Source organism: Verticillium nonalfalfae, assembly GCF_003724135.2.
Source record: "Verticillium nonalfalfae strain VnAa140/NRRL 66861 chromosome Unknown scaffold_8, whole genome shotgun sequence".
Classification (NCBI taxonomy): Eukaryota; Fungi; Ascomycota; class Sordariomycetes; order Glomerellales; family Plectosphaerellaceae; genus Verticillium; species Verticillium nonalfalfae.
Genome location: NW_021167233.1, coordinates 189,671 through 209,896, shown reverse-complemented (window position 1 = coordinate 209,896; position 20,226 = coordinate 189,671). Strand labels below are relative to the sequence as shown.

The window sequence follows — 20,226 nt, the reverse complement described above, 5'->3', positions numbered from 1 at the left end:
CTAGAAGATCATTCTGACTTCGACATCATCATGGCGGACGCTATCACCGAATCGACGGCGAAGCTCCAGCTCGATGAGGAGACAGGCGAGATGGTCAGCAAGGGCGAGCTGAAGAAGCGCCAGGCCAAGCGCGCAAAGAAGGCCGCCGCCGCGAAGGCAAAGGAAGCGAAAGCAGCTGTTGCCTCTGCGGCTGGCGTTGACAAGAAGGAAGCCCCCAAGCCTGCGAAAAAGGAGGAAGAGGCTGTCATCGACCCCGAGGCCATTTTCAAGCAGGGCTTCCTAGAGGAGGTCTACAAGGAGCGTCCCGTGAAGCCCGTCGTTACGCGATTCCCTCCTGAACCCAACGGATTCCTCCATATTGGACACGCGAAGGCTATCGCGGTCAACTTTGGCTTTGCCAAGTACCACGGCGGACAATGGTCAGTGCTCTACAAGGTTCTCGACCGCGCACGACTAATTGGGGGTCTACAGTCTTTTGCGATACGACGATACGAACCCCGAGAAAGAGGAGGAAAAATACTTCACGGCTATCAAAGATATGGTCACTTGGCTTGGATTCACACCTGCCAAGATCACGCATTCGAGCGACTACTTCCAGCAGCTCTATGATCTTGCTGAGAAGATGATCAACCTCGAGAAGGCCTATGTCTGCTTCTGTCCCGATACTGAGATCAAGCTTCAGCGAGGTGGCGAGAAGGGATCCTCGCCGCGATACCGTTGCAAGCATGCCGAACAGACTGTAGAAGACAATTTATCCAAATTCAGAGCCATGCGCGACGGCCAATATCAGCCGAAGGAGGCCTTCCTCAGGATGAAGCAAGATATCACCGATAACAATGTGAGTCAACTGAAGGGTTTATCTGCATGCTCTCATACTAACCTATGAAGCCTCAAATGTGGGATCTTGCGGCATACAGAATTCCCAAGGAGCAGGAGCATTTCAGGACTGGAAACCAATGGAAGATCTATCCAACGTAAGTGTCTCAGCTGCCGGCGAACCATGACGATTAACACTCCTAGGTACGATTTCACGCATTGCTTGGTCGATAGCATGGAAAACATTAGGTTTGTTTCCTCTGTACATATCTTTAGTTCTTGGCTGATTCGATTAGCCACTCACTCTGCACACGCGAATTCTTGCTCTCGCGTCAAAGTTACGAGTGGCTCAACGCGGCGCTTGTTGATCACCAGCCTATGCAGCGCGAGTATGGTCGCCTCAACATTGCTGGTACCGTACTCAGCAAGCGGAAGATCCAGAAGCTTGTCGAGGAGAAGTTTGTTCGTAACTGGGACGACCCCAGGCTTTTCACCCTGGTTGCCGTCAAGAGGAGAGGTGTGCCGCCGGCGGCTATCCTGCAATTCGTGAACGAGCTTGGCGTCACTACGGCTGAAACGCTCATCCAAATCAAGCGCTTTGAGCAATCCATCCGCAAGTATCTTGAAGCTACCGGTGAGAATTCTTTATTTATTGGTCCTTGGAATCACCTGCCTAACGACCCCAGTTCCACGTCTCATGATGGTCCTTGACCCCATTCCGGTCGTCATCGAGGATGCTACGGAGAGTATCGAGCTGGACCTGCCGTTCTCACCCAAAGACCCCAAGATGGGCTCACACACCGTCAAGTTCACGTCAACCATCTACATCGACCGCTCCGACTTCCGTGAAGTCGACAGCAAGGACTACTTCCGTCTCGCCCCCGGCAAAACGGTCGGTCTCATGAACGCGCCTCACCCCATCAAAGCGACGTCATTCACCACGGACGAGGCTACTGGCAAGGTTACCGAGGTCCGTGCGGTGTTTGACAAGGAGGCCAAGAAGCCCAAGGCCTACATCACCTGGGTTGGCTCGGAGGGCTCAAGACGCGTAGAGGCCAGGGTACATAACTCGCTCTTCAAGAGTGACAAGCCCGAGGACGCCGAGGGCGGATTCCTGAATGACATCAACCCTGACAGCGAGGTCATCTACCCCGAGGCCATGATCGAGAGCGGTTTTGATGAGGTCAGACGGCGGGCGCCGTGGCCCGAGGCTGCTGGCGAGAGCGAGTTGGGCAAGGGCGGACCTGAGAGCGTGCGATTCCAGGCGATGCGCATCGCCTACTTTGTGAGTGACCAGTGTTTTGGGCCACTGCTGCCTTTTGAATGCACCTGCTAACTCGATGTAGGCCATGGACTCGGACTCCACAGACGACAAGATTGTTCTCAACAGGATTGTGTCGCTCAAGGAAGACGCCGGCAAGAACTAGACGAATTTATGGGCGGATCAAGAGCAGAATGTCGTTGATCAATGCATGCCATGGTAGACAAGAAATCAAGCATTAATTTCGAGCCGCCAATCCACACCGCTGTTGAGATGAGAAGCTGGTACTTCTCATGAACTCCTACAGGGAAACGAAGACACGAGGGGTTGCGATGAAGCGGGGGAAACAGCGCCGGAACGCACGAGTAGACGGACGCTCCTGCTCTGTACGTGCTCGGCCATATACTCCAGGCCGCATTGCGCTTGAACTGTCACCGCAGTTTGCTCCCCGTCAGCGGCCTTTCCCAAGTACTAGGGCTGTTGCATTTAGCATCGCGTCAGCGTTATCGAGATCATCATGCGGGATGAAACAAAATCATGCCAGCACTTAGGCTATACCCTCAAGTAACCTTCATCACCTTGCAATGCAACCTCGTACGATGCCAGCTTTATGGACTCGAATGCAGCAACATGTTTCTCCGCGCACGGCTGTTAAGATCGGAGACGTCCACGCGAACTTTCGGTGGCTCGACTTCTCTCGTAGGATTCCTGACGTTCACAGCATTGCTTGTACTATCCTGGTTTTCATCATGATATCAGTTCACCTTACTACGACGCTCGGCTGCCCTTTTGACCACCCGTCTCCTCTGCCGTCGAAATTCCTCCTCAGAACAGACCCCGGCCAGGGACATGAAGAGGCTACCATGACCACGCTGGAGACGAGGTGTCGGGATCTACAAGATGATGGCGCGGCCGGCCGGGCAGAAACCTCCGGGCAAAGGCTGAAAGCATATTGTGCTGCCATGGTGAGGAACCCGACGGCAACTTCATGTGGGCTGTGAGTGCAACTGTTGACTGCTGCAGCGCTATGCATATCTGTTGACCCGGCCAGAATGGGCCTACTATGACGAGGAGGTTTTTGACATGGGACATGATATGAAGATGAGGCCTTTGGGGCCAACTTTGGGCATGGGCATAGCCTTTCGAGAGCATGGCCAGTGAGGCCGATTACACCGGGTTTCGCATCACGGGATACCCTGTGTCAGGTAGCGGGCACAAACAAGAAAACAGATTTGTCAGTACACGACTTGGGACGGCCAGGGAAACAACGCGCCGTGTGTGACGGGGACCAGGTGAGATGGAGGGACGCCAGGTTCATCAGCGACACGTGGATTTTCGAAGTGCTCAGGAGCCCCCCACACGTAGGCTGTTCCAAGGTGAGGCCGGCATCTCGCATCGCGCACTTGCCGGAAGGAGGCCCAAGAGGTCCCTGGGACGATCAAATGGATCTGCGGCTGAGCCTTGGGTGAGGGAAGACTACAGGGTGTTCGTGACGCGCATGAACGGTGGCCGGGCCGACCCCGCGCAGGAAGGTGATGGCGGCTTCATGGAGGGAGAGATTGGAAATCGGATGGTTCGGCCTCGGCTCTGGTGGCCAGATTGAATGGCCTGGCAACACGCGAGGGTGGTCAGTTCGTGGTTCATCCATGCGTACCCAGGTAGGTACGTAGGTAGGTGTGGTGCTGTGTGGTGTTGATGATGGGTCATCGTGAGGCAGAAATAACGTGTGGCAGGTACAACGTCTACGTCAAAGGGCAAGGGCAAGCGCGCTGGGAGAAGGCGCCATGAGATCCTGACGAGGCAAGAGCGACCCAAACTGCGCTGAGGCGACCGTTAGGGGCATGCCTGCCGAGTCTTCGCCAATTCCTGACCCAGACCATCATCCATCCGTCTTCCTTCTGTCACATATTATCTCAACGTTCATCTACTGTGCCGACCTACAAATCAATACACAAATCGAGATCGATCACACACCATCCACGATGATGCTCGCCACAGTGGAAATCGACCCTACTGCCTTGACATCCATCCCGACCGACAACTAGTTTGCAGAACGCCTGTCCGCCCGGACCACCTGATTCTCCCGCACGGCAAGCCAGGGTCTGCGACACGACTCCTGACAGCCCAGACAACCCTGAGGTGGTCTTACACGCGCAGCCACCGCCTGGGGTTTCACGGAACCCCTGCTCAACCGCTCGCCGTGTTTGTTTCACCAACACCCCTGCAAGATCCCACCTCTGTTCGGCCATGTGCAGTCAATCGACCTCGCTGCTGGATCGCTCGACAGCTCTTCCGCCTTGTAACACCCACCCCCTCTCCTTGTGGCGATGGGCCTTCCCCTTGCTGCGATGAACCCTCTCCCTGCGGCGATGGGCTTTCTCCTTGCGGCGATGGGCACCTCCTCCGAGTCGACCCCTGGTCCAAAGGGGTAGGACGTCCAGCTGGGAACGGCAGCAGCACGGTTGTTGCTAGGCTTCCCTTTCCATGGACAGTGGCACGGACGATGCGCCAGTGCTCGAGCGTTGACAAACATGGCATCATCACGGACTGACTTCTGCTTGTTGTTTTCCTTTTGCGCGCCTGTGCTTGTTTGTCCTCTGCTTTTGTCTTCCATTTTGACTCTCCTCCCATGCCTCACGTTTCCGTGACTTGCTTCGACCTACCCACGACGAACCGGTTCTTGACCAACCTCGACAGCGACTTCCCCATCACCAAGCAACTTGCATCCAGTATTCTCACCAACAAGGTGTGATACTCTCAAAAACCGCCGACTGGCTATTCATCGCCTCTCCTACCTACTCTTCTCCAACCAGCATTTACTGCCATGACGATTGCTAGGTAACACGCGCTGCGCGGCTACGACGTCGCCTCTCGCCAATCTCCTCCAACATGGCCACAGCGAGAGCCATGGCCAATGTGCCGCGGGGAGGCCAACGCCAGACCCTGACCGGTCTCGATACCTATCACCAATACATAGTACAGGAGAGCCGGCTAAAGCCAGATCCTCTGCGCATACAACGCCCAAAAGCTCGACTGTCCGGCGCGGACAGAGTTGAGCGGCCATATACAGCACGCTTCGGCTCCTTCAGCACACCACATCCAACGGGACACACTCCATCGTCTAGCCAAGAAAGTAACATAAAGCGACCATCCTCTGCAAAGGCTGACTCGCCAACCATTTCGACTTCCGACTTCGCCCCCGTCTCCGACCAGACGACCCAAGGCACTCCCATCAACTCCCGCGCAAGACGGGTTCGACTCGCTTCGCCCGCATCGCGTCGTGGCCTGCTCGAGACGCCCAGTACAGACCCAGCACCAAGCGAACCCCTAGTGGACGTCAACCTGCCGTGGCGACCGCCATATCTCAAACGAAGGGTTCTCTTGTCGTTTGCGCTTCTCTTGGCTGGCTTGATTGCCGTCATTGAGGCCCTCTTAGTCATCTCAACCCGCAACACAGGCGTAGGGCCTCCCACGCGACTACTGCGCTACGCATGGCAGTATGCTCCGCCTGCCGTCGTCACCCTCGTCGCGGCCATCTGGACGCGGGTTGAGTACCAGGCCAAGGCAAGTGCGCCCTGGATTCGCCTGTCCCGTGGGCCGAGCGACGTCCGGACATTGACGCTGGACTACACATCGATGGTGGCACCTCAGGCCATATTCAGGGCAGTTCGAAACCGGGACTGGCTCGTTGTTGCTATTACACTGGCCGGCCTAGTCTTCAAGCTCCTGATCGTCTTCTCCGTTGCGCTTGTGACACCTGTACGGACCAATGTAGAAGACCATCTTGCGAGCATTGCGGTCCAACGTGCCTTTGTTGACAACGCGTCCGGGTTACAAAACCCCAGCTCGATTCCGCTCTTCACAATGCTGGGGTTGCAAACGACCGATCTCACTTTCCCAGACGGCACGTCGAGAGACTTCGCTTTCCAGTCATTCGATGCCAATCTGCCAGCCACTGCCGAGCTTCGGGCGACGGTTGAGGGCTTCCAAGGACGCCTCGAATGCGAGCCGGCTCAAACAACTCTCAACAGCGTTCAGCTGCTGCAAGGATCGACGACACGACTTGACGTCACGGTTGCGGCACCATCCTGCAGGACAACGCAGAGCATCATGAACAACCTTCTCTCGAGCAACGCCTCAGCGCTGATACCCCGGGTGTTCATGGCTTTCCAAGGGGGTGACTGCGGCAGCACTCAGGCAAACGACGACCAGCGGTTTGTCATCATGGTGGGCACCATTACCGTAGATCCGGCGTCGTTCCCTCGCAATCCCAACGCAAGGGATATTCCCCTGCGAGGCGCCCTGCCGCAGTCGGCTGCGGTGATCTGTCGACCTACCTATGATCTTGGGCCGGTGGAGGTGGTGAAAAATGGGACAGATTTGCTTTCAATCAGACGACTCAACAGCACGCAACCTCGGACTCTCAATACCATTCATCCGTGGGACTTTGCCCGGGCACAATTCGAATTATACGACGAAGCAAGACTGAACGGCTCTGTTCGTGCCACCGACAAATACTACGACAACCCCGACCAAGTCGTCATTGATTCGGATGGCATCATCGACGTCATGATGGCCATGGAGGTCAAGGCGAATGGGGTGCCGCAGCTAGGAAATTTGTTGGACACTGCAACCCTTGATCGTCTAGCATCTGCATACTGGACGCAGTTTTCGGCACTCCTCGCAAGGAATGAGATTATGGCCGGGGCTAGGCAGCAAACTGTCGGCAGAGCAGTGCTCGTAGGGGAGCGACTGCTGGTTCGTACTGTGCCCACACACCTCATGGCCGCCCTTTTTGGCGTCATTGTCCTTGTGTGCCTGCTGGCCGTCGACATGGTACCCAGACTCGGATTTCTGCCCCGAGATCCCAGCACAATTCTGGATATGGCGACTTTACTGGCACACAGCCGACCGCTGCTGCAGTGCCTACGAGGAACCGGCGCCGCTGATGAGACCACCATTCACGATCGACTTGAAGGGTCGACCTACCGCCTCGGCGTGGAGCCTTATGAGAAGACGACGAGCACCAGCTCTGGGTATTTCAAGATCTTGGGCGGGTTTCCTCCACCACTGGATGCACCGCTGTACTTTCAGCACACCGGGCAATGGAAACGGCCCTTGTCATTACAGCTTTGGACAAGAGGAGCTGTGATTGCCGTGCTTGGCGGCATGATCGCGAGCTTGGAAGTGGCCTTGCGAGCATCTCGTCGTAACCAGGGCATCGCAGGCGTCAGCGACATCGATTACCTGCATTTCCTGTGGACGTCAGGTCCCGCCCTGCTGCTGCTGGGCCTCGCTCTTTACCACAGCGCTGCCGACTTTGCCACTCGAAGCCTGGCGCCATTTGCAAAGCTCAGGGGCGGCGGTGAGCTGAGTACTACGGTGGGTCTTGACTTTCTCAACAAATCGAAGCCTCGCGTCATCTGGTCTGCGCTGCGAACCGGCAACCCTTCTGTGCTCATCACGAGCATCACGGCATTCTTCGCTACGCTGGTCGTCATCTTTTCTGGTGCCCTCTTCACGCCGGTGCCAGTGTGGGACGCCCGGAATGTTGTCCTCCAGAGTGCAGACTTTTTTGCCAACACGACTGTCCTTCCTGCAGGGCTTGACCCTGACTCTCTGCCACCCGCCGATAGTGACGCGGTGCTGTCATCGCTGATTCTGAACGCTAATGCCTCGTTTCCTGCCTTCACGTTCAACGACTTGAACTTTCCGGCAATGCAGCTGCAGGGTGCGTTACCCAACGATTACCGCGAGCTTCAGGACATTGCCATCGAAGCAACCATTCCAGCACTTCGGCCTAACCTGCAGTGCCGTCTGTACCCGCAGTCCGAGATATCGACCAACATGACAATCGACAACCTCTTCATCAACGTCGACGCGGAGCCTTGCCGGGTGGGCAACTCTGGACAGCAAACAAGCAACGCCCAGTTCCCGGCGATTCCAGGGGCTTCCGGTCCGACGGCCCTCTTTGGTCGAGCTACGTCCCGTCGAGACAATCGTGCGCAATGCTCTGACTTTCTTTACATCTGGGGGCAACTCGATAACCCCAGCTCGCCATCATCGACTGTGTCGTCTGTATCCGCCATGGGATGCAACGAAACGCTCGAGACAGTGGCTGTGTTGACGACGCTGCGTGGTCCATCGCTTCGGATCGATCCGACGATACCACCGCGTGTCACAGGCGCGACGGCTACACTAAATGCTGTGGCGCTACCGGTGTTGCAGTACAGTCGCCTCGCTAACCTGACCGCTACGGGGGGTAATCTGCTTGATCCTTTTTTCTCTGCCCTGACCTCGTCAGACGTTGCAGTTCCGGCGGCAGCCCTGAGTGACACAGGTCTCGATACAGCCGGCCGCGTAGCAGACGCCGTTGTCGCGCAGCACAAGGTGATCCGGGCACAAAACCTCAACCTCAATATCCGACGCTCGCTCTCTGCGCAAGGGAACTTTCCCTTTGCGGGCAACGGCGTCACCATTGGCACGGGCGGCGATGCTGCAGCGGCACAGCCTCGGGTCGCGGGCGTTCTGCGGAGCGTCAACAATAGCGGCGCGCGCAGGCTCGAGGTGGACGAGATTGCGGCGCGCGTGCTTCAGGTCGTTCTCGGCGTTGTTTTGCTTGGCTGCATCGTGGGGCTGATCCTCGCCATCATTGGTGGACTCGGCATCCGCGGAGAAGGCATGGTGCCGCGACAGGGCAGGAGTATCGCGTCCATCGCGGCGCTGTTGGCTGACGGCAATGTTTTCGGGTTCCTCGGGCGGGGTGCCGAGTGGATGAAGCAAGAAGAGATTGAGGCAGACTTCAAGGATGGAGGCCTCGTCGTGGGCTTCGGACTTGGATGGGAGGTGGTACGGGCGAGGCGGCGAGGCGATGGGGTGCGTAGGTATGGAAGCGACCTGCTCGGGGATGAGGAGCTCGAATTTGGGCTCAAGGTGGTGCGGGCAGGCGGATGGCAGGGCGGAGTCGAGGTCGGACTCGGGACGATGGCGCGCGTGACTCGCGGGCAGCGAGGGTTCGTGCGGGCTCGGTCCTGAGCTGGCGGCGGACATGACGACATGATGTTACATTGAACGATTTTCTTTTGTCGAGCGAATGCTTCGGGGATACAGCTGTTAGGAATACCACGAGGGAAGAAAGTAGAGGCATGGTCAGGGGGGGGGGGTATTATTATGTTGGGCTATGACACTACTACCGTACACTGCTGCGATGAACTCGGCTTGCTCATTACGTTTTCCCGTCGTGTCTATTTTCCTCTGTCACTTCTGCCGTAGCTGCGCCGCGTGGACGTGTGTTGCGTCTGCTTCAGAGCGTGACCTCCGCAGCGGGATGACTTAGAGGAGGGCCAGAGCGCCGAGGGCGAGGGCGCCCCAGGCACCGCCGCGGGCGAGGGTCGCGGCGCCGCTGTCGCTGCCGCCGGTGCCGGTGGCGGCGGCGCCCGTCTCGGTGGCCGAGGCGTCGGAATCGGCGCCGGTGGCGGTGGCGTTGGCGGCGCCGGTGCTGCTGGGGGACTCAGGCGCGGCCGAGGCGGGGAGGGTGGGCTGGGGGACGCCGGACTCGGTGATCTCGGCGGAGCCACCGGTGACGGCGGCGCAGAAGCCGGCGGCGGCGGGGAGGACCTCCTCTGGGGCGGGTGTTAGCCAAGGTTCAAGGGGGGATGAGAAGAGGCAGGAAAGGCTCGGCCGGGATGAGAAGAGGGAAGCAAGGGGGCCATGAAAGCAAGGCAAGGAAGGCAAGGAAGGCAAGGAAGGCAAGGCAGGCAAGGCAGGAACACGCACCGATGGAGCGCACGGCGCCGCAGGCCTGCAGCACGCAGGCCTGGCCGACGGTGTAGGTGTTGCGGTAGTTGTCGGGCTCGCAGATGCAGTCGGCGTCGGAGGCGTCGCAGGGCGTGCCGTTCTTGATGGCGTCGCCGAGGCACTCGCGGGCGCACTCGGGGACCGACTCGAGCAGGGACTGGCCCTGGGCGGCGACGAGGCCGGCGAGGGCGAGGACGGGGAGGGCGAACTTCATTGCTGCTGGTTTTGTCGGGGGGTTGGGGTGGCGAGCGAGCTTGCTGGAGAGGCTTCTGGGGAGGCTTGCTGAGGGGGGGGGGAGCTTCTGGCGGAGGTGGGAGGGAGGGGATTCACGGGCGATCGGCCAGAGGAGAGGGGGATGGGTGAGCTTTTAACGCGCGCCGGGGAGTTCCATGATCACAAGGCGCGAAGGAGGATGGACCGGAACGAGCACATACCCCGGTCTCCTGTTCCTACATAGTATGCCTACAGAAGCCACCGAACATCCGCTGTGTACATGTACTGTACCCCTTCTCAGCTACGTTGGCGTGCAGAGTCTGCCCCTGGCGCCTCGGCTGCGCGGGATGCAGAGGGGCCCTCTTTCTGCTGTTGCCATGGTTGCTGTTGGCCGTGAGCATGCGGCGAGGCGTCGAACCATGCCGTTTTGAGGCGAGGTGGACCGCTCATGTTGTGTGTGTTGGTGTGTTGGGTGCCAGGGGGAATGAGGAGGCTAGGCCGGAAGAGGGGCGGCGCAGGCGAGGTGTGGGCGGCATTTGTGGTTTTTATTCTTTTTGATTGATTTTTCGGGGGCTGTTCGTAGGTTGTGGTGATGCTCGGCGCGGTTCGGCGCATCAGATAAGATGGAGCCTGTTATTTCGCTTATCAGATGATCTGATAAGATGGTGAACGCCCCAAGACAATGCAATACGAAGTCTATTGCAAAAGGCTTCATCAGTGGAGCTCGGCCATGTCGGAGCCGAGGCTGGGCTTTTTTTTAAACGGATGGAATGGCCTGGTCTGATGGAACTATTGATGCAGTTACATTCCATTTTGATTATTGATTTCTGTTCGTGTTGTAGAGCACAAGATCCTGACGTCACAACATGTCATGAATGTCCTCCTTGCTGTGCTCAGTACAAAGGTGGAAGACAACACACTACAAATGCCTTTTCCATCGATTGCTCACATTTTCCCCCACCGGCCGGAGTACGCCCATAACGCCAATTGATCACCACCGCCCATGAACCGTTTCGTGCCTCGCGTTGGCCGTGTGCTCGTGCTCGTCCCACAGGCGCGCCTCTCGTCATCGTCTTCGGCCCCCCCATCGTCGACACCCCCCATGTCTGCCGATGCCGAACGCGGCAACGCAAAGTCATCGTCGACGCACGCATCATCGACACCCGCGCCGAAAGCCAAACGGAAGACCATGGCCGAACTCGACGCCGAGCTCCGCCTCAAGATGGAGGGCATCTCCGGCGAAGGCGGCGCCGCCGGCGTCGAGTACGAAGACGGCAAGGCCGAAGGCCTCAAGCGCGGTGTCAAGTCCAACATGTTCCGCGTCATCTAGTGGGGGCGACATCTGGAAGAAGGCGAATGAAATAAATCGAAAAATAAATGAAACACCAAAAGAAAAAAAAAATGAAAGACGCCATGTCACCACGACGTCACGAGGAGCACCCCCAGAGGCATCGGCCCCGTGTTGACGAGCTCACACGGCGCTCCCGCCGGCACCGTCAGCATGTCGCCCGCCCGCAGCGCTTGCTGCCGTGGGCTGTTGCGCGAGCCGACTTGCGCCAGCGCCGAGCCGGTTGTGATGGTGATGGTTTGGTCGGCGGATTGGATCTGTTCCGTTGTTCGTCAACATGCATTTCTCAAGCACAATGGGCTACTGGGATGGAGAAGGGGGGGGACCTTACATCTTCGACCATGTTGCCGCCTTCGGGCACCGTGATGGTCGTCAGCTGCGAGTGCAGGCCGGTCCAGAGCACGCGGCGAAAGGCATCGTGGTCCGAGGGCCGGTAGCTCTTGAGCATGTTGGGAAAGTGTTTTGGATAGTGCTGCGCGTCGGCGCTGGGTGGCGGTGTTGGCGCTGGTTCCATGGTTGTTTTGCGTCTATTTCTTGTCGTCTGACTGCGCGTTGCGGATACACTTGATCGTGGCTGCGTAGTAGCTTTTATCGAGGGAGCAACATACACCCAGCAGCCCCAGACACACAGTTATATAGAGCAACGAAGGCCGACGCACTCATCGTGACTGGCCATGGGGCGCGTCCGGGGCTCCGCGTGTCACATCATGGCGCCGTCCAGCGTCAGCAGATGCATCGTGGAACCTCAGCCCACCCCGGACCCGCTTCGGCTGGCGCCGATTTTGGCGTGTCCGTGGTATGATGTCGCGTGCGCGAACTGCATCTCCGGGTGGATGGCAGCAAATGACAAGCGATGGACTTGAGGGATCTGGAGTATCTCACGGGAAGAGTCGATCTAAGTGCTGTCTGGGTTGACATCATGCTGAAGACATGAGCATGATCACCCTGTCCTAGGGACCTACCCAGAGCACGCTTCAAAGACATGGTACTTCTCTTCATCTTGATCAGCACCGAATCGAACACATCAGCACGTCACTTTCGTGTCCCCGCAAACTCCCCAGTCCCGGACATTCTCTTGCCGTCACCGGAATTTGACGAAACCCGCTGCGTGACCGTCAAACTTTGCTGCTCTCAGTCACGACGACCTCATCCAGAGTGGGTCCTCGTCCACATCCATCGTATGATGCATCTCAGCAGAAGAGTCTGGAACACGCGGAGCGAACGTGATGACTACTACTATTAACCAATATGCACACGTAAAAAAATGATGCCGTGACAAAAGACCAACGAAGTATCTGGCGTCAACCACCCATTGACTTTCATTTCCCCTGCCCGGTCCATCTGCCCCCTCGTCACCTCTACCCACCCCCCGAGCGCCCACGCTCAGTTCACACACTGCGAATACCACTGGTTCTGCGCCCGGCACGTCCCCTGCGAGCAGCACTTGGCCCCGTTCCACCCCTGCCCGCCGCACTGCCCCCACAGCGCCGCGCAGTTGCCCCCCGGCGGCGGCACGGTCGGGGGCACGCCGGGCGGGATCGTAGGCGGCACACCCGGGCTGGGGCCGGGACCTGGTCCAGGGCCTGGCGGCGCGCCGGGACGGGGAAAATCGACGGCCATGTTGTGGCCCGTCTGCTTGTCGCCGTAGTAGACGTCGGGCGGAAACTTGTTCTGGCTGACGCAGTTGGGGTTGCAGGCGTCGAGGGGCCCGGAGCGGCCGCGCGTGTAGTCGAGGACGAACTGGTCGTCGATGCACTCGGGGAGGACTACGGCCCGTTTGTCAGTACGAGCTGCTGCTTTCGTGTTGGGTGAACTCGATCTCGCGAACGTACCTTTGAGGTCGTTGAAGGCCATGTTGCCCAGGTAGCAGTCGCGCATCTGCGTCGTGTACGGCGTGTACAGGCCGTTCCAGTTCCAGTACCAGTTCCTGTGCGGTGCGTCAGAACCTTGGACTCTGCAGCCGAGAGACGATGGGGTGGCCTACTTGTTGGTTCGGTCGGCGGCGCAGCCCAGCATGATCAGGGCCCCTACGGGCGACGTCTTGACCGACTCGGAGTTGGTGTTCGGGCAGCAGTAGCTGATGAGGGGGCCGGTCGTCGTGCAGTTGAGAGACCCCAGCACGCCCGAGGCGGCGGCAAGGAGCAGAAGGCTCGGCTTCATCATGGGCGGAATGAGCTCGGTGTGTGCTCAGAACTTTGTTGGCGGGTTGTGTCGCTGGGTTGGAAACCATCGTCAACTTCCACTTGGCGCGTTGACCTTCTCATTTATACACGCGGAAACACTACGAAAGCCCTTCTTGAACGCCTTTCCCTTCTACCCCTCGTTTTGACGTGTCACTATTGCCCCTTCGACCGCCAGGTTGCCTGGAAGCAGAGAGGAGAGGCTCTCGCCAAGCATAATTGATGAACAGTCTCTGAATACAAGCTTCCCTCACCTATCAGTTTGCTACAAATAGATGAGCGCGACAGCGACTTGTGGTATCTCAAACAGCCTGCATCGGCTAAATCAGTTCAGTCCCCGGCTATGGGGCTGTAGATCTATCTTGGGGATGGCTTCGGTCATCTAATGCTCGACAAGCGACAATCAGTACAATCAAAACCCTTTGAGACACTCGTCTCCGATGCCAGAGATACCCACGAGGGAATGCTAAAGAAACCCATCTAGTGCCTCCAGTCCCTCTTGCGTCTCTCTCTCCCCCGAGCTGCACGTGGCGGGCCGCCCTTGGCAAGATCTCGTTGACTCGGTCCCCAATCGCCCGACTCTTGGCCGTCTTGACGATGTACGCCCCGAACGCCACGGATCACCTTGGGCGGGAGATTTACTCCCCCTCATCCCTGGGGTGTCCACAACTGCCGTGCCAAGCCACGGATGCATCGGGCATTATCGCTCGGCAGAGCACAAACGCGCGATGCCAAGCGGCCTGCCAGACATGCCAATGCTCTCTTCGGACACCTGGACTTCGGAGACGGATGTTCCACGGCTCGAAAGGTAGGCAGAAGACTACTGATTGCCCGGTTGAATGGCACTGCAATCTACCAAATGCCCATTCCGGGGTTCACCTGAGCTGCACCCCAGGTCTTGCTGCTTCCAATGGGTGAACAGGCTGGGATGAAGCGACCCTCGGGGGGGAAAACCATGTTTTCCAAGCTTAGATACAAACGGCGTCACTACGGTCCTTGACCGTTGGGGTCGCTCATCTCCCGTCTTGGCTAGGATCGGCATCCATTCTCGCCGGCTTCGCCGCTCGTCATTGACAGGACAATCCCCACCCTTCGGCTAAAAGCTCTGTCGACAGTCGATTCCCATGCCAGACATCCCCGGCCGTTCGATGGTTCACAGCAAATCACAACACGACAGGGTAATCCTCGGGTGGTCTTCATCGCAAACCAGTCCGGGCCGCAGCTGGACGACCTGGGAGTGGTCAGAACGTGGCCCTGACTCGTGGTGACGATGAGTAGTGAACGCGAGACATCGGCCCGACGTATGGTGTTTGCGGGGACATAGACCAAGAAGGTCGGGGTTTTCCCCGCGTGGCTCGAGAAAAACCTCCACAGATCCAACCATCGAGCACAACGTTCGCTGGAGCCTCTGGGGATCATGTGGAGATACTCCGAGATTCTCCGCACTCTGCCTAGGCCGAGATCCGTTCAACAGCCCTCCTCTCAGCAGTAGGCTGCCTGGCCAAGTTTTCCAATTCGTCCAACAGAGCTACATCATGGTCCCCGAGCTTGCTTTCGCCCCGCCACCGCCGGTATCCAGTCGCGTGCCTCCGAGCTCCACAAGACGATGCTCGGTCTGGGGACTTATCGGCCCTGCTTGGAGATTTCGGTCTATCATGAGTCGTGACGTGTTGACGTCGGCGGGGGAAACCATGGCCAAGATCTGCCTCTGCATCGTACTGGTTTGTCATGACCTACATCGCAGCTAGGGCTCATAGGAGCTGTATTTGGACTACGATGCTTGACTACGCGGAGATCGTCAACCTATATAAGGGTCACGTCTCGCGCTGTAGACGGAAGCCGAGGAACATGCTCACAGCACCAGCCCAAAGCCTCAGCATCCATCATGGCCGCCTCTCTTGCCTTGATCTTCTCGAGCCTCTTGCTAGCGCCTGGCGTTCGCGCTCAGGCGTATGACACGCAAGATCGTGGCGAAGATGCCTTCAGCTATGTTCAGCCTCTGAACACAACCATTCTGGGTCCTTATGGACACTCTCCCGCCGTCCTGCCCTCACGTGAGTCGAGGAGCCATCCATAAAAGCTTACACAGACTGACAATGTCCAGCCAATGCTACTGGCGCTGGAGGTTGGGAAGATGCCGTGGCCAAGGCCTGGAACTTCATCGATCAGCTCACCCTCGAGGAGAAGGCTGACATGGTCACTGGCCAGCCAGGGCCCTGCGTCGGCAACATTGTGGCGATACCTCGCCTCGGCTTCAACGGCCTCTGCCTTCAGGATGGACCCCTGTCTATTCGTGTCGCCGACTACGCCAGCGTCTTCTCGGCCGGTGTGTCGGCCGCTGCCAGTTGGGACAAGGGACTGATGTACGAGCGCGGCCTCGCCATGGGCAAGGAGTTCCGCGCCAAGGGCGCCCACGTTGCTCTCTCCCCCGTTGCTGGTCCTCTCGGTCGCTCTGCCTATTCCGGCCGCAACTGGGAGGGCTTCTCCCCCGATCCTTACCTCACCGGTATCGGCATGGAGCAGACCATCCAAGGCCACCAGGACGCCGGTGTCCAGGCCACGGCCAAGCACTGGATCGGCAATGAGCAGGAGACTCTCAGGAACCCGATCTACGACCCCAACGGCACCCTTACGGACGTCACCTTTGAGGCCCTCTCGGCCAACATTGACGACCGGACCATGCACGAGCTCTACATGTGGCCGTTCGCCAACGCCGTCCACGCCCGCTGCGCGAGTTTCATGTGCGCCTACCAGCGACTCAACGGCTCGTACGCCTGCGAGAACTCCAAAGCTCTGAACGGCCTCTTGAAGGAGGAGCTCGGCTTCCAGGGCTACGTCATGTCGGACTGGGGCGCCACCCACTCTGGTGTTGCCTCCATCGAGGGCGGTCTTGACATGAACATGCCCGGTGGCCTTGGCCCCTACGGCATGACGCCTGAGGCTGGCTCGTTCTTCGGCGGCAACGTCACCACTGGTGTGAACAACGGCACCATCGATGTCGCACGCATTGATGACATGATTCTCAGGATCATGACCCCCTACTACTGGCTCGGCCAGGACGGCGACTTCCCCAGCACCGATCCTTCATCCGCTGATCTCAACACCTTTTCTCCCAGGGCCACGTGGCTGCGCGAGTTCAACCTGACCGGTGAGAGGAGTCGCGATGTGCGCGCTGACCACGCCGGCCTCATCCGCAAGCATGGTGCCGCGGCAACTGTGCTGCTGAAGAACGAGAACAAGGCTCTTCCCCTCAAGGCGCCGAAGTCGATTGCCGTGTTCGGCAACGATGCCGGCGAGGATACACAGGGTTTCTACAACCAGGCCGACTTCGAGTACGGTACCCTCGTGGCGGGTGGTGGCTCCGGAACTGGCAGGCTCACGTACCTTGTCTCGCCTCTCCAGGCCATCAAGGAGCGCGCTGCGCAGGATAACGCTCTTGTTCAGCAATGGCTGAACAACACCCTCATCATCAACTCCAACGTCACCGATCTGTGGGTGCCCACGCCCCCTGACGTCTGCCTCGTGTTCCTCAAGACGTGGGCCGAGGAGGCTGTTGACCGCCAACACCTTGATGTCGACTGGAACGGCAACGAAGTTGTCGAGTCTGTGGCCAAGGACTGCAACAACACAATTGTCATTACCCACTCGTCCGGCATCAACACCCTGCCCTTCGCCAAGCACCCTAACGTCACGGCCATTGTCGCAGCTCACTTCCCCGGTCAGGAATCCGGCCACTCGCTGGTCGATGTTCTCTACGGTGACGTCAACCCCTCGGGCAAGCTGCCGTACACGATCGCCAACAATGGTAGCGACTACAACGCCCCGCCGACGACTGCCATTAACACCACGGGTGTCTACGATTGGCAGTCGTGGTTCGAGGAGAAGCTCGAGATTGACTACCGCTACTTCGACGCCCACAACATCTCCGTCCTCTACGAGTTCGGCTTCGGTCTGAGCTACACCACCTTCGAAATGGCTGACCTCCAAGCCGAGCCCCTCGCCACCGACATCACCTCCCGCCCCGCCGACGTCCCCATCCTGCCCGGCGGCAACCCCGAGCTGTGGGGTGTCATCTACAACGTCACTCTGTCCGTGACCAACACGGGCGACGTCGACGGCGCCGCGATCCCGCAACTGTACGTCAGCTTCGCCGACGGAGCCACCCCCGCCGGCACGCCCGTCAGGCAGCTGCGCGGGTTCGAAAAGGTGCCGCTCGCCGCGGGTGAGACCAAGACTGTGCAGTTCGGACTCATGAGGCGGGACCTCAGCTACTGGGACATTGGCGCGCAGCAGTGGCTCATCCCCGAGGGCGAGATTACCCTCTCGGCGGGCTTCAGCAGCAGGGACTTGCATGAGGAGGCTACAATTACACCTGTCCAGGCTTAGATGGGCCGGGCGTTTTCTCTGTCTGGAGAATGGTAGGGTGAAGACTGCATGACGATCACGAAAGCGTTCATATTTAGACGTAATTTATAAGTTTTTTCCGATGTGTTGTTGGCTTGCCTCGGCGACCTGAGGCTTGCTCTATTTCGTAACGTGATGTTCACAGATTCTCAGTGTCTACCTTCAATTGGCATCAGGTTGGCGCATTTCCATAATGTCATAATACGTGATATACATGGGACTATCGTACATCGCCACAGTCAATGGCCGCCGCCTTAGCTGTGCCCACCTCCATGGCCACCACTGTGGCCACCACTGTGCGCTGTCGCCCCAACATCGCCTCCCGCGTTCATCGTGTGTCCGAACCCCCCAGAGTATGTGTGGTCCTTTCCGTGATCATATCCGTAATTGTGTCCATACGTGTTGCCATAGCCGGTCCCGACCGGCGCCGTGTTTGAGTCGGCCCAGTTCGGGTTGGCGACACCGCCGGGATGCGTGCCAATGCTGGATCGGTTGTCGGGGAGCTTGTACTTAACAACGTCCTTGTTGATACGGGCCTTCTTGGCTCTGCTCCGGTGGATGCAGCAGCAGACGCCAATACAGAAGGCGACGAAAGCAACAGCGCCGAGGACGATGACGACGATGATACCGGTACTGATGGCCCGGCTTGTGTTGCGGACGTCATTCTCAAAATCGTCATTGCTGCCAAAGCGTTGGCGAGGCTTGAGGATGCCAGCAATCTCGTGACCAATGGCGGGCATGGTGGTTGATGTTGCTTTTGGGTGTTTGTATAAAGGTCCAGATGAACAAGGATACTTTTTGTCTTTGGCTGAGGATATGTGTTGCGCTGATTCCTATCGCAACTCGACTTGTGGTGTGGTGAAGAGCCTATGATCCCGACAACGACAATTCGTGGCATACCCGGCCATTTATTCTCTCTCCCGCAGCCTTCACTGCATTCCCTTGGGATTGCAATGCATGTCTCACGCCCACCCAGCAGAAGAGCACCGCCTCGCCAAGGGGTGCTGGCAACGTCATGATCGCAAGTCTCACGACCAAACTTGTACACAGGGCTGATCGGAGGATTACGAGAGGCTCGATCAATGCCCCGACACGGTGTGGCGGAGAGGCACAGCAGTCCTAATCTGGTTCAGTAAATCCTATGGCGGTGGGCGATTCGTCGGACGGCGCGACGATCATTCCTTCGCGGGCACACGAGCGGCCAATTGATGTCATGGCCAGGGGCCAAGGGGCCGCCAGCGGCTAGACCTGGGGATGATCGGCACCCGTGGTGCAAAGCTCCTGTGAATAGGCGGCCTCAAATTAGCAGCCCTCCCGCGATGCAGGTAGCCCAGCCAAGAATGATCCAGGGCGTTCTGCTGCCTGAACAAGACTGACCAGTTGTCAGCTTGGCCCCTCGCGTATATGATGACGTTCGGTAGTATTCCTTATCCAGCACTCTGATTGCCTTCGATATACGACACACACGCAGCGCGGGTCCTGATAGAGGAGCTCTACCAAGAAGGTTAACCAGCAAGCTGATACATGAGCGACGCCGCGTTCGGGCATGTATTCAAGTGCTCTTGGCAGCAAATGCTGCCATCAGACCATCAGATACCTACCCATGCAACCGCACCATAGTGCCGGAGCAGGGAAGGAGAATCCTTCAAGGTCCTCCAGTACAGATAAATCTCTTTCCTTTTCTGATGGTCGAAGCGCCCGGGGAGTGTGAGGCAGGTGCACTCTGACCGTGGTGTTGTCATAGCCCATGAGACCAATCGTTCCTATATTCAGCGTATCGTCGCGCACCCACGGAACCAGTTCATGCTGCATTTGGTCCTCAAAGGGTTGTGATGTACTCGACAAGCCTTCCAAATGCAAAAATAGAAATACAAAAAATAACAGCTAGTATCTGAAAGTGATCAGTAAATGGGGTAGCTGTGACGCATCATCCCAGTGCCACGCGACAGACCTTGAACATCCTAGGGGTTTTGAATACTCTGGCATGGCTGTCACATGTTTGTCTTGAATCAGATAATTGTGATTAAGCCCGTTGTATCCATCTTGCCAAAGCCCAGGGGACTTTGAACCTAATATGATTAAGGCTGAGTGCTTAATGACAACCTTTGGCAATACATAGTTCACTCATCATAGGATCCGGAAAAGTTGCCATCACCTTGTGCAACAGCTTGAATCGCCTCAAAATGCTGACAGATGTGGCATTGATA

General features: G+C 57.9%; 8 protein-coding genes across 8 annotated transcripts; 4 read left to right on the top strand and 4 right to left on the bottom strand.

The window, feature by feature from the left end:
• Positions 1–30: 30 nt before the first annotated feature.
• Positions 31–2,243, top strand: GLN4 (Glutaminyl-tRNA synthetase; the record flags this gene model as incomplete). The annotated part of the gene is made up of 7 exons (XM_028642770.1): positions 31–419; positions 472–838; positions 889–974; positions 1,021–1,065; positions 1,113–1,450; positions 1,503–2,101; positions 2,163–2,243. The coding sequence occupies 7 exons, from the start codon at positions 31–33 to the stop codon at positions 2,241–2,243; spliced, it is 1,905 nt and encodes a 634-aa protein (XP_028498461.1).
• Positions 2,244–4,966: 2,723 nt separating this feature from the next.
• Positions 4,967–9,112, top strand: D7B24_008683 (uncharacterized protein; the record flags this gene model as incomplete). The annotated part of the gene is made up of 1 exon (XM_028642769.1): positions 4,967–9,112. The coding sequence occupies one exon, from the start codon at positions 4,967–4,969 to the stop codon at positions 9,110–9,112; it is 4,146 nt and encodes a 1,381-aa protein (XP_028498460.1).
• A 297-nt stretch (positions 9,113–9,409) lies between these two features.
• D7B24_008682 (uncharacterized protein) lies at positions 9,410–10,088 on the bottom strand (the record flags this gene model as incomplete). The annotated part of the gene is made up of 2 exons (XM_028642768.1): positions 9,410–9,699; positions 9,854–10,088. 2 exons carry the CDS (start codon positions 10,086–10,088, stop codon positions 9,410–9,412), a joined length of 525 nt encoding a protein of 174 aa, XP_028498459.1.
• Positions 10,089–11,090: 1,002 nt separating this feature from the next.
• D7B24_008681 (uncharacterized protein) lies at positions 11,091–11,417 on the top strand (the record flags this gene model as incomplete). The annotated part of the gene is made up of 1 exon (XM_028642767.1): positions 11,091–11,417. One exon carries the CDS (start codon positions 11,091–11,093, stop codon positions 11,415–11,417), a length of 327 nt encoding a protein of 108 aa, XP_028498458.1.
• Positions 11,418–11,503: 86 nt separating this feature from the next.
• Positions 11,504–11,949, bottom strand: D7B24_008680 (uncharacterized protein; the record flags this gene model as incomplete). The annotated part of the gene is made up of 2 exons (XM_028642766.1): positions 11,504–11,692; positions 11,767–11,949. 2 exons carry the CDS (start codon positions 11,947–11,949, stop codon positions 11,504–11,506), a joined length of 372 nt encoding a protein of 123 aa, XP_028498457.1.
• Positions 11,950–12,818: 869 nt separating this feature from the next.
• On the bottom strand, positions 12,819–13,595 carry D7B24_008679 (uncharacterized protein; the record flags this gene model as incomplete). The annotated part of the gene is made up of 3 exons (XM_028642765.1): positions 12,819–13,201; positions 13,268–13,362; positions 13,420–13,595. 3 exons carry the CDS (start codon positions 13,593–13,595, stop codon positions 12,819–12,821), a joined length of 654 nt encoding a protein of 217 aa, XP_028498456.1.
• A 1,905-nt stretch (positions 13,596–15,500) lies between these two features.
• On the top strand, positions 15,501–18,001 carry D7B24_008678 (uncharacterized protein; the record flags this gene model as incomplete). Its single annotated transcript, XM_028642764.1, has 2 exons — positions 15,501–15,669; positions 15,720–18,001. The coding sequence occupies 2 exons, from the start codon at positions 15,501–15,503 to the stop codon at positions 17,999–18,001; spliced, it is 2,451 nt and encodes an 816-aa protein (XP_028498455.1).
• A 272-nt stretch (positions 18,002–18,273) lies between these two features.
• Positions 18,274–18,759, bottom strand: D7B24_008677 (uncharacterized protein; the record flags this gene model as incomplete). The annotated part of the gene is made up of 1 exon (XM_028642763.1): positions 18,274–18,759. The coding sequence occupies one exon, from the start codon at positions 18,757–18,759 to the stop codon at positions 18,274–18,276; it is 486 nt and encodes a 161-aa protein (XP_028498454.1).
• Positions 18,760–20,226: the final 1,467 nt, after the last annotated feature.